This window comes from Gorilla gorilla, chromosome 9, assembly GCF_029281585.2.
Source record: "Gorilla gorilla gorilla isolate KB3781 chromosome 9, NHGRI_mGorGor1-v2.1_pri, whole genome shotgun sequence".
NCBI classification, from domain to species: Eukaryota; Metazoa; Chordata; class Mammalia; order Primates; family Hominidae; genus Gorilla; species Gorilla gorilla.
In genome coordinates this window covers 65,535,918-65,549,353 of record NC_073233.2, presented here as the reverse complement: position 1 = coordinate 65,549,353, position 13,436 = coordinate 65,535,918, and the positions used below count along the sequence as shown (strand labels likewise).

Sequence of the window (13,436 nt, the reverse complement as noted above, 5' to 3'; positions counted from 1 at the left end):
AGAATAGCCTGGGCACCCTAGTGAGACCCTGTCACTAGAAAATATTTTAAAATTAGCCAGGCATGGTGGCACATGCCTGTAGTCCCAACAACTTAGGAGGCTGAGGTGGGAGGATCTCTTGAGCCTAGGGGGTCGAGGCTGCAGTGAGCCATGATCGGTGCCACTGCACTCCAGCCTGAGTAACAGAGTGAGACCCTTCTCAAAAAAAAAAAAACAAAAAATGATGATGACTTAGAGTATCAGGTAGAAAAAATTTCTAAGTAGCAAAGCATTCAAGATGTGTAGTGGCTGCTTCTAATAACCTATGATCACATACTGAAACTTACTAAAATGTTAGTGCAGTGTATAAATTTGGAAAACCACAACTTGGCCATGTGGCAGAGAAGAAAAAAGCATTTTCAGGAGAATCCAAGAGGGCTGTGGAGCAACCACTTGCTAGAGAGATTTGCATGAGTATGAGGGAGGCAGGTGCTAATATCCAAGACAATGGGAAAAAGGCTTTGAAGCCATTTCAGAAATCTTTGAGGCAGCCTCTTCTATCACAGGCCCAGAGGCCTGGAGGGATGGCGGGAATGGTTTCAGGAGCAGGGCCCCAGTCCATGCTGCCCTGCTCAGCCTCAGGACACTGCTCCCCTAATCCCAGATGCTACGGCTACAGCTACAACTGTGTTTCAGAGGGCCCCAGGTTCAGCTCAGGCCACCATTCTAGAGGGCACAAGCCGTAAGCCTTGGTGGTTTCCATGTGGTGTTAAGCCTGCAGGTATGCAGAGTGCAAGAGTGAAGGAGGCTTGGAAGCTTCTATCTAGATTTCAAAGGATGTATGGAAAAGCCTGGGTGCCCAGGCAGATGCCCCCTGCAGGGTAAGTGCCCCCACAGAGAGCCTTTACGAGGGCAGTGTTGAGGGGAAAGATGGTATTGGAGCCCCCATACAAAGTCTCCACCAGGGCACTGCCCAGTGGAGCTGCAGGAACAGAGCCACTGCCCTCCAGATCCCAGGGTGAGCCACTAGCAGCTTTCAAACTCAGCATGGAAAAGCCACTTTAACCCATGAGAACAGCCATGTGGGCCACACCCAGCAAAGCCACAGGGGTGGAGCTTCCCAAGGCCTTGGGAGGCCACCCCTTTCACCAGTGTGCCCACAATGCAGGACATGGAGTCAAGGATGATTGCGGAGCTTTAAGATTTAATATCTGCCTTGCTGGGTTTTGGACTTGTGTGAGGCCTGTTGCCCCTTTCTTTTCAACAGTTTCTCCCTTGTGGAATGAAATATTTACCCAATGCCTGTACCACTAATGTGTCTTAGAAGTAAGTTACATGGTTTTTTATTTTACAGGCTCATAGGTGGAAGGAACTTGCCTGGAGTCTCAGATGAGACTTTGGACTTTGGACTTTTCAGCTGATGCTGGTACAAGTTAAGACTTTGGGGGACTATTGGGAAGGCATGATTGTGTTTTACAAGGGGAAAAGAACATGAGATTTGGGGGGCCAGGGGAAGAATGCTATAGTTTAGATGTTTTTCCCCTCCAAATCTCCCCAGCGTTGGAGGTGGGGCCTGGTGGGAGGTATTTGGGTCATGGGGGAAGATCCCTTGTGAATGTCTTACTGCCCCCTCCATGGTAATGAGTGAGTTCTTGCTCTGTTAGTTCATGCAATAGCTGGTTGTTTAAAGGAGCCTGGCACCTCCTGCCCTCTCTTGTGCTCCCTTTCTCACCATGTGTCATGCCTGCTCCCCCTTCGCCTTCCACCATGAGTAAAAGCCTGCTGAGTTCCTGACCAGAACAGATGCTGATGCCATGCTTGCACAGCCTGCAGAACCAGGAGCCAAATAAATCTCTTTTCTTTATAAATTACCCAGTTTCAGATATTCCTTAATAGCAACACAAAACAGATTGAAATTCTTCCTCATTGTACCTTGCACAGATGTAGACGTGCTCAAGTAATACTGTTTGAGTGATTGCCAACTGTAACCTCTGCAGATGACACCTGGAGAACTAGCCCTTGCCAGTGGCAACCGCACCCCAGTCACCAAGTTCATCTTGCAGGGATTCTCCAATTATCCAGACCTCCAGGAGCTTCTCTTCGGAGCCATCCTGCTCATCTATGCCATAACAGTGGTGGGCAACTTGGGAATGATGGCACTCATCTTCACAGACTCCCATCTCCAAAGCCCAATGTATTTCTTCCTCAATGTCCTCTCATTTCTTGATATTTGTTACTCTTCTGTGGTCACACCTAAGCTCTTGGTCAACTTCCTGGTCTCTGACAAGTCCATCTCTTTTGAGGGCTGTGTGGTCCAGCTCGCCTTTTTTGTAGTGCATGTGACAGCTGAGAGCTTCCTGCTGGCCTCCATGGCCTATGACCGCTTCCTAGCCATCTGTCAACCCCTCCATTATGGTTCTATCATGACCAGGGGGACCTGTCTCCAGCTGGTAGCTGCGTCCTATGCATTTGGTGGAGCCAACTCCGCTATCCAGACTGGAAATGTCTTTGCCCTGCCTTTCTGTGGGCCCAACCAGCTAACACACTACTACTGTGACATACCACCCCTTCTCCACCTGGCTTGTGCCAACACAGCCACAGCAAGAGCAGTCCTCTATGTCTTTTCTGCTCTGGTCACCCTTCTGCCTGCTGCAATCATTCTCACCTCCTACTGCTTGGTCTTGGTGGCCATTGGGAGGATGCGCTCAGTAGCAGGGAGGGAGAAGGCCCTCTCCACTTGTGCCTCCCACTTTCTGGCCATTGCCATTTTCTATGGCACCGTGGTTTTCACCTATGTTCAGCCCCATGGATCTACTAACAATACCAATGGCCAAGTAGTGTCCGTCTTCTACACCATCATAATTCCCATGCTCAATCCCTTCATCTATAGCCTCCGCAACAAGGAGGTGAAGGGTACCCTGCAGAGGAAGCTTCAGGTCAACATCTTTCCCGGCTGAGCCCTGCAAGGTGACTTGTTGGAATGAGGAAGGTATAACATCTTCCAAAGCACACTATGAATTAACCTAACCAATCAAAAGCAGCCCTGGTTTTGGAGGAGATAGAAAAAGTAAATGAGAAACAGCAAATATATCTTGTACAGACCATTACAGTTTATAAAGCATCTTCTTACCCATTATCATATCAAATTCTCACCACCATATTGTGAGGCACCCTTTGTTACAATGAACCCATTTTACAAATGAAAGATACATGACTCAGAAAAAATAAATTAATTACCTAAAGTCATGCCATGAGTGAGAGGGTGAGTATCTAAAATCAGGGATTTCACATCACGACCAGAGATAGTTCAATTACACCACAACCACAAGTTGAGTCTTTATTGGCAGCTTATTGTAACTTCCAAGAAACATCAGACAAGGTGCAACACAGTCATTTCTGTTTTGCCACTGATTTCATGAACTGGGAATGGGCAACAAGTGACTTAGTTCTTTTTTCCTGCTCTAAAAGGAGAGATAACCAGGATAGAGATGTCCTTATTTCTTATTGCAACCACACTTTGCTGAACTGTTCCATGATAACCTCCGGATCCAGACAGATCTTTTCTTGTATGTCTGTATCTTAGCCAAATGTGTGTGTGTGTGTGTCTCATAATTCTCAAGGGTTTGGTGGCAGGGGGACGTGTATGATGATTAGGCAGTTACATCATTATATTAGATACTGTGCTTTGGGAAACTGATGTTTTAAATGTTTATATTTGGCCTATTTTTAAGTGTACATGTCATATGGTGAGCACATGTGTTTTATAATAGAATCACACAAATGATGAAGCTGACCTTGAAGACCTAATTCAGGGTTGAGCACTGGATTAGAAAGCATACTCTTAAACCAATGCAAAGTCCTAATCTGAATGGAGTTTGTTTCAGCCTGAGATTTTTGGATTACTAAAAAGCATTTTTTTTTTCAGATATACCTCAAGACAATTATTCTAAATACAGAAAATCTTACTATACAAATAGGTCTATCATAGCAGCACATGTGAAAATGAAAAATTGGTAATGACCTAACTGTTCAAAAGAGAAAAGGATTAAATAACTTATTCCCTAGATGTATTATACCATCAACCATTACAAATTATGCCTGTGAAGACTATGTAATAACATAGAAAACAGCAGGCCAGAACATCTAGAGTGCAATCACAATAATCTAACAGAAACAAGAAGCCTAAAAATACAAAAAATGTACATTATAGTTTTAAAGGAGGAAAAATGTTTTTCTATTTTTCTCAAACATTTTCCAAAACTTTTTTAATGAGTTTTTTGTTTGTTTGTTTGTTTGAGACGGAGTTTTGCTCTTTTTGCCCAGGCTGAAGTGCAATGGCGTGATCTCAGTTCACTGCAACCTCTGCCTCCTAGGTTCAAGTGATTCTCCTGCGTCAGCCTCCCAAGTAGCTGAGATTACAGGTGCATGCCACCACACCTGGCTAATTTTGTATTTTTAGTAGAGACGGGGTTTCACCATGTTGGCCAGGCTGGTTTTGAACTCCTGACCTCAAATGATCCACCCACCTCGGCCTCCCAAAGTGCTGGGATTACAGGCATGAGCCATGGCGCCCAGCCTAATAAGCATGTTTAATTTTGATACTTTGTTCTTGTTACTAGTGGTGAATCCATACAGCTCTGTAGCAAATTTGATCCTTGCCTCCTTGGAGGGAAAGAATTCAGCTGAGGGGCAGATGTAGGTTTAAGGAAGAGAGAGAGAGTGAGGCAAGTTTTAGAGCAGGAGTGAAAGTTTATGAAAAACTTTTAGAGCAGGAATGAAAGGAAGTAAACTTCGAAGAGGGCCAAGTGGGCAACTTGAGAGATCCAGGTGCCTTGATCAACTCTTGACTTGGGGTTTTATACATTGGCATGCTTCTGGGTCTTCTTTTCTCCTCCTTTGATTCTTCCCTTGGGGTGGGTCGTGCACATGCTCAGTGGGCCGCCAGCACTTGGGAGGGGCCACATGCGCAGTGTGTTTACTGAAGCTGTAGGCATGCTCACTTGAGGCATTTTTCCCTTGCCAGTTAAGTGTTCCTGGAAGAAAACCACACAGGCTGGGCACAGTGGCTCACGCCTGTAATCCCAGCACTTTGGGAGGCCAAGGCAGGCGGATCACAAGGTCAGGAGATCGAGACCATCCTGGCTAACACGGTGAAACCCCGTCTCTACGAAAAATGCAAAAAATTAGCCGGGTGCGGTGGTGGGGGCCTGTAGTCCCAGCTACTCGAGAGGCTGAGGCAGAAGAATGGCGTGAACCTGGGAGGCGGAGCTTGCAGTGAGCCGGGATAACGCCACTGCAGTCCGGCCTGGGCGAAAGAGCGAGACTCCGTCTCAAAAAAAAAAAAAAAAAAACAAGACCACACAGCAATTAAACTTCACCATTTTACCTCTTAGCATGCATGCATGAGCCCACTCACCCAACTCCTGACATCTTATGGGGAAGCTGCTGATCATCAGCTTCAGGTGTTTTTTGGGGGGTAGGGGTTTAGGTTGTTTTCTTTTGTTTTGTTTTGAGATGGAGTCTCACTCTGTCACCCAGGCTGGAGTGCAGTGGCACAATCTCGGCTCACTGCAACCTCCACCTCCTGGATTCAAGCGATTCTCTTGCCTCAGCCTCCTGAGTAGCTGGGATTACAAGTGCACACCACCATACCTAGCTAATTTTTGTATTTTTAGTAGAGAAGGTGTTTCGCCATGTTGGCCAGGCTGGTCTCAGACTCCTGACCTCAAATGATCAACCCACCTCGGCCTCCCAAAATGTTGGGACTATAGGTGTGAACCATAGTGCCGGGCCCACGTGTTTTCTATCTATTGGAAGACTGTCTCTCCCTGGCAATGGCTGCAACCAGTTATTACTTTAGAGAGACAGTTTAACAACCCCCTGACCACTTGATGCTTGCCTGACATTCCTGGAGGGGGGACCTGTCTTGCCCTGATTATGTCTGCCTAACTACCTACCTACCTACTACCTACATTCTAAAAATGAACAATTTAAAAATCCCTTCCAGGAAGCTGAGGGTGAAAATTTCTCATTTTTGTCTTCTTTCATTCAGCAAATCCTTACTAAATTCCTCCTATGCTCCACCTACTTTTAACTTATAAACTAAATTTTTAGTACATTCAGTTGAAGTCAGGACTAGAATGTTATGGTAAAGAGATTTAGTAAAAATTAATCTAATTCATTCATCTCGAAAATATTTATGTGGCAATTAGGTGTAACACAATGTGGTAGGCCCTAGCTTGACAGTCAGAACACCTATTAGGCAGATTGCTTATGCCATAGTAACAAACAAACCCCAAATGTCAGTGACTTCATACCACAAAGCTTTCCACCTATGCTAAATTTGAGACACATCAGGTGACTCTCAGGGAAATTTATCCATCCAGTGTCTCCATATCTGAGCCCCTCTCATCTTGCAATCCTGCCATCTCACCCTTTGACCTCCAAGATCTTAATGGTGGGGGAAATGGTCAAGGTCCCACAGCATTTTTAAGCACCTGGCCTGAGGTTGGCTCACATCACTTTGACCCGTGTATCATTGGCCTGAAACCAGTCTTACAGCTAATATATGGCAAAGAAGGCTGGGAAATGCAGTCCTTTTTTCACCCAGAGGAGGAAAAAGAAATGAGATTTAGTAAATACATAGCTTTGTGTGTCACTGGCCAATTGGACATTTGATTAGACCATCATCTGTAAGAAGTAGTAAAACATCACTGGAATAAATCAGAAATAAGGTACTGGTTAACTCATGTTTCTACATAACTGAGGTAGACTGTTTCTTTGGGTGGACATTTTAAAACACTCCTTGCCTGGACTGACCTATCTCTGTTCAGCATTTTTTGAATCACATGCCCAAGTTGTATGGTGCCACTACAAGCAGTAAAACTAATGATGAGACCAGTCATCTGATGGCTGCCTGAAGCTTCAGGTCACAGTTACCTCCTTGAATTATAAAACTAAATAATGTACAACATAGTGGTATCTACTAAGAGTGATTTTATCTAAGTTTAACCCCATAATCTATCACCCAAGAAGTGGTACACACACAAACACATACTCTCATGAAGAAAGAAGAAACTACAAAACAAAAACACATTGGAAAGCATGAAAGTCAGATAAAAATACAAAAGTTGAATGTGCATATCATGTGGCTCAACTGTACAATTTTAACTAGTAGACTATAAGTTGCTATCCACCTCAACTATATAAATATTGAATAAATACTTATAGGCTTTCAATCTGAGAGTGATAAATTATTATCCTGCCCCATCCACTGTTATATCTTCTATGTCTAGAATAATACCTGGCACATGGCAGGCACTCAATAAACATCTGTTCAATAAATGAGTGAATGGGTATCCACATGATCGTTTTCCTTGGACTAGCAGCACTGTCATCACCTGGGAACTTTCAGATGTAGAATCTGGGGCCCCACTCCTGACCTGCTGAATAAGAATCTGCATTTTGGCTGGGCGCAGTGGCTCACGCCTGTTATCCCAGCACTTTGGGAGGCCGTGGCAGGCGGATCACCAGAGGTCAGGAGTTCGAGACCAGCCTGTCCAACATGATGAAAGCCCATCTCTACTAAAAATACAAAAAAAAAAAATTATCCAGGCATGGTGGCAGGTGCCTGTAATCTCAGCTACTTGGGAGTCTGAGGAAGGAGAATAGCTTGAACCCGGGAGGCGGAGGTTGCAGTGAGCCAAGATCTCGCCACTGCACTCCAGTCTGGGCGACAGAGTGAGACTCTGCCTCAAAAAAAAAAAAAAAAAAGAATTTGCATTTTAACATGATCCCCATATAATTCGCATGCACGTGAAAGTTTGAGAAGCACTGAAACATATGACTCAATCTAGCCCTAAATTTGTGAACAAAGTACGCAATTCTTCTCCTTCCAGAGCTCACAGTTTAGGCTGGGAGAGTGTTCTTAGCAGAGGGAAAAGCATAGCAAAGACCAAGAAGTGAGAAAAGAACAATGTGTCCTCTTCCCTGATCCTCTTTCACCATTGCATGTGATCTACATTAAAATGAGCATTAGGAGGAGAATCAGCATTAACAAAGTCATCATGTTACCTAATGTGGGAAGTGGGATGATAGGAAGGAATAGGTCACTATGGGAATAGTGACCTCTCCCCAGCAAAACTGGCCAAAGTGATATCTAAAAGTAAACTAAGTAATTTTGATAATGGCAAAAAAGTTAAGCAGTTCATATGAGTTCTCACAGCTAGTAAAGATATGAAGGACCTGGTTAGCTAATAAACATGAAAATCTCATTTTTTGAAGTAGCAATTAAAAATCTCAAGATACACTTTCTTGGCTTTTGGTAAGCAATGTGGTTTGTTTTTGTTTAATTTTTTAATTGACGAATAACAATTGTACATATTAATGTGGGCACATAGTGATGTTTTGATACACATAATATACAGTGATCAGATCAGGGTAATTAGCTTATCCATCACCTCAAACATTCATCAATTCTTTGTGTTGAGAATGTTCAATATCCTCCCTCTAGCTATTTGAAACTATATATTATTGTTAACTATAGTCATCCTATAGTGGTATAGGACACTAGAATTTATTCCTCCTAACTAGCTGTAATTTTGTAGCCTTTAATCTCTCCCTATTCCTCCCTTTTCCCTACCCATCCCAGCCTCTAGTACCCTCTGTTCTACTTTTTACTCCTATGAGATCAACTTTTTTTAGCTTCTACATATGAGTAAGAACATATGGTTTTTAACTCTCTGTGCCTGGCTTATTTCACTTAACATAATGTCCTCCAGTTCCATCCATGTTGCCAGGAATAACAGGGTTTCATCCTTTTTTATGGCTGAATAATATTCCATTGTGTATACATACCAATTTTCTTCATCCATTCACCTGTTGTAGAACACCCAGGTTGATTCCATACCAAAATACACTTTTACAGCCACCTAATCTCCAAAAAAATCTGACCAGCCCAGTGTTAGTGGATGTGGAATGTGGGGTGGGGTGTGAATTGGATTGACCACTTTCAACAACAATTTAGCATCAAAATAAACATTGAAGATATATATACGTTATGACCCTGCAGTTCTATTCGTAGGCATATAATCTAGAGAAGTTCTGGCACATTTGCACTGTAAAACATGTACCAGAAATTTGTTTGTCATAGCAAAAAAGTGAAAGCAACCAAATGTCCATCAACAATAGAAATTCATGCATAAGATAGGCCCTATTCATGGCCGAGCGCGGTGGCTCATGCCTGTAATCTCAGCACTTTGGGAGGCCGAGGCGGGTGGATCACCTGAGGTCAGGAGTTCGATACCAGCCTGGCCAACATGGCAAAACCCCATCTCTACTAAAAATAAAAAAATTAGCCAGGCATGGTGGCAGGCGCCTGTAATCTCAGCTACTAGGGGGGTGCTGAGACAGGAGAATTGCTCGAACCTGGGAGGCAGAGGTTGCAGTGAGCCAAGATCGCGCCACTGCACTCCAGCCTGGGCAATAGCATGAGGCTCAGTTTCAAAAAAAAAAAAAAAAAAGAGGCTATTCATACATCAGAAACTAACAAGTGGCAAAAATTAATGAACTACAGGTCTCTGCATCAACATGAATGTGGCTGTAAAACACAAGATGGAATAAAATAAGCAAGTGACAGAGAATGCACACTTATTTTTTCATTTGTATAAAATTTTAAAATAGGCAAAACTAAACAGTTATAATGTTTAAAAATGTATTACAGATAAACTATTTAAAATAAAACAAGGAATAATTGATGCAAAATTTAAGAAAGTGTCTACCTCTTATGGAGAGAAAAGGGATAGAATTAGGAGAAGCACACGGGAGCCATCTCAGATCATGCTACTCCACGCGTGATCCTTGGCCCACTGGTATCTGGGTCACTTGGTAGCCTGTTAGAAATACAGAATCTCAGACTCTTTCACACACCTACTGAATCAGAATCCACACTTTAAAATGATCCCCAGGTGATTCATAAGCTATTAAAGATATTTGTAAAGTTCTATTTCTAAGGTGGATGGTACAAAAATGGGTGTTTATTTTAGCAATATTCTTTAAATGCCAGAGGTTTTAATACACTTTTGTATGTATCATATATTTTATAATTAATAATATTTTGAGGCCAGGCACGGTGGCTCACGCCTGTAATCCCAACACTTTGGGAGACCGAGGCAAGTGGATCACTTGAGCCCAGGAGTTCAAGACTAGCCTGGGCAACATGGTGAAACCCCATCTCTATTATAAATTTTTTAAAAAGAAAAATAATATTTTTGAACTATATCGTTTTAATGATGTTTTATTTTAAAATATGTATAAAGACAGAAACAAAAATGAAGACCACAAAGATGACAAAGAACTGAAACCATTTAGACTCAAAATCCAGGGCTATTCTCACTATAATGCTATAATAAGGCCCACAATCTTTTTTTTTTTTTTTTTTTTTTTACATCTCTTGTGCTGCATCAGTAAACAGAACTTTGGTTAGTTTTATGAAACGCAACATCTAACCCCTTGTTTTCTGGGAAAAAGAAACTGCAATGACCTGGAGTTAAGAATGGCCGGGCGCAGTGTTGGCTCAGGCGGGGCACGGTGGTGGCTCATGCCTATAATCTCAGCACTTTGGGAGGCCAAGGCAGATGGATCACCTGAGGTCAGGAGATCGAGACCAGCCTGGCCAAAATGGTGAAACCCCGTCTCTACTAAAAATACAAAAACTAGCCGGGGGTGATGGCAGGCGCCTGTAATCCCAGCTACTCAGGAGGCTGAGGCAGGAGAATTGCTTGCACCTGCGAGGTGGATGTTGCGGTGAGTGGAGATCGCGCCACTGCACTCCAGACTGGGCAACAGAGCAAGACTCCGTCTCAAAAACAAAACAAAACAAAAAAAGGATGTAAGAATGTGGATACCACCTCACTCACACACACTCATCCTCAGGCTGTAAAAAAATCCCTCACCCTCCTTCTAGCCGGCAAGCATACAGTACCATTTGGCAAAGGTACAGCAAAGGTGGGCTTGAGACCCAGGCTCCATCTTTCTCCTCAGTAGCAAAGGAATAAGGCCCACTAACTGAGTGTTTGCCCCAAGACAGTAAATGAACAGACTCCAATGAATTTACCCATTTCTTTTCTTTTCTTTTCTTTTTTGAGATGGAGTTGCACTCTTGTTGCTCAAGCTGGAGTGCAATGGCACGATCTTGGCTCCCTGCAACCTCCATCTCCCAGGTTCAAGCGATTCTCCTGTCTCAGCCTCCAGAGTAGCTGGGACTACAGGTGCCTGCCACCACATCCGGCTAATTTTTGTATTTTTTTAGTAGAGGCGGCGTTTCACCAATTTGGCCAGGCTAGTTTTGAACTCCTGACGTCAGGGGATCCACCCACCTCAGCCTCCCAAAGTGCTAGGATTACAGGTGTAAGCCACCAGGTGCCCCGCCGAATTTATCTATTTCTAATGGTCATGCTGCAACTGGATGGACAAAAGCCCATGATAAAAATCGATAAACTACTAGAAGCTTCAGTGATCTGATCATTTTCATTGCAATATTCTGGAATGGGGGGTGGGTAGGAAAGCTATTTTCCCATTCAGACAGTCCCTGCCTTTAATAATACATAATGCTTTCCTGGAAAATGTTTTGGAAAGTAGAATGCCTGAAATTTGAACTTTATACTTAAATGTTTTATTTGGTGGGGGAAGGAGGAGGAAAGGAGGAAAGGAAGGAATTCAATCCATAGAGCTAGAGAAAAAAATTATGACGTCTCAAACATGATATAAATGCTTAACTTGATTTTACATCTGAATGTTATATACCATATGCAGATATTTAAACTATTAAAAACAGATTGGATTTAATTTAATTTATTTATTTATTTATGTATTCATTGAGACGGGGTCTCGCTCTGTCACCCAGGCTGGAATGTAGTGGCGCAATCTTGGCTCACTGCAACCTCTGCCTCCCGGGTTCAAGCGATTCTCCTGCCTCAGCCTCCTGAGTAGCTGGCACTACAGGCATGTGCCACTACACCCAACTAATTTTTGTATTTTTAGTAGAGACGGAGTTTCACCATGTTGGTTGGGCAGGATGGTCTCCATCTCTTGACCTCATGATCCGCCCATCTCAGCCTCCCAAAGTGTTGGGATTACAGGCGTGTATCCTTGCAACTCAAAATCCTTCTGGTGTATCCTTGCAACTCAAAATCCTTCTGGTGTATCCTTGCAACTCAAAATCCTTGTTCATTCAGTTTACTTGAAATGATATTTGGCATATTCCTTCTCTCAGGGTTCATAAAGTACCAAGGAATAAGAATGGGACAGAGAGGGATACCTGCATATTGGCATTTACCATAACGTCTTTATTCCCATTTGGTTTCCAACTGCCAAACCACGTTGATCATATTTATGACTCCATGTCCCAAAAGGAAAGCCTCTCCAGGCTCTCAGCTACTCCTTCTTCCCTCTCAGAGGGCAGTGGACACATCCATCCACTGTCCCATGCCACTCTGGGTTCATAGGAATATTGTCTCAGACCCTCTCTGCCTGGCCCTGCCACACAAACATTTCTTCTCAATGTCCACACTTCAAAAGGCACAGAAGCGGCCGAACGTGGTGGCTCACGCCTGTAATCCCAACAGTTTGGAAGGCCGAGGCGGGTGGATCACAAGATCAAGAGATCGAGACCATCCTGGCCAACATGGTGAAACCCCATCTCTGCTAAAAATACAAAAAAATTAGCTGGGCATGGTGGTACATGCCTGTAGCCTCAGCTACTCGGGAGGCTGAGGCAGGAGAATCACTTGAACCCAGGAGGCAGAGGTTGCAGTGAGCCGAGATCGCGCCACTGCACTCGAGCCTGGGTGACAGAGCAAGACTCTTATCTCAAAAAAAAAAGAAAAACGAAAAAAGGTGCAGAAGCTCTAGCAAGTTGGGCCAGTGGATAGATTCCTCCTTAAAGATTCACCAGACTTAGAGCTCACTTCTCCTCTGACTGTCTTCACTTTACAAGTCTAAGGAATTTTTTTCTAGTCTTTAAGAGAAAAGAAGGCACTGGAAAAACTGGCTCTGACTGATCACATATTCTCATGTGCCTGTGGTTAAGGCCTGAGTTTATCCTCTGGGTTATTCTCTGAATTTATTCTCAGGATGGTTCTAGCTTTTGAAGTTCAAAAGCTTTTTAATCACAAAGGTTTTTATCTCTGCCTTGAGTTTCCAAAACATATTTTAAACCTCAAAGGCCAAGGATTGACTTCTTTGGTATCTGCACTATGCTGCAACAACCCTATCCTGAGGCATGGCTGCCAAGAGGTCAAGTTTGAACTGGGAAGGACCCCCAGGTTAAAAAATATATATATTATCTGGAAAAAAACCTGATACATCAAAATAATATTCTGCTACACGTAGTTGTAAAGATCCACACATTTGTTCCATGACTGCACCTTATTTTTAGCCACAAGCTTTGCCAACATACT

General features: G+C 43.4%; 1 protein-coding gene across 1 annotated transcript; it reads left to right on the top strand.

Moving 5' to 3' along the window:
* Positions 1–1,976: 1,976 nt before the first annotated feature.
* Positions 1,977–2,936, top strand: LOC101146684 (olfactory receptor 5J3-like). Its single transcript, XM_004051211.5, has one exon. The coding sequence runs from the start codon at positions 1,977–1,979 to the stop codon at positions 2,934–2,936; it is 960 nt and encodes a 319-aa protein (XP_004051259.5).
* The last annotated feature ends 10,500 nt before the right edge of the window (positions 2,937–13,436 follow it).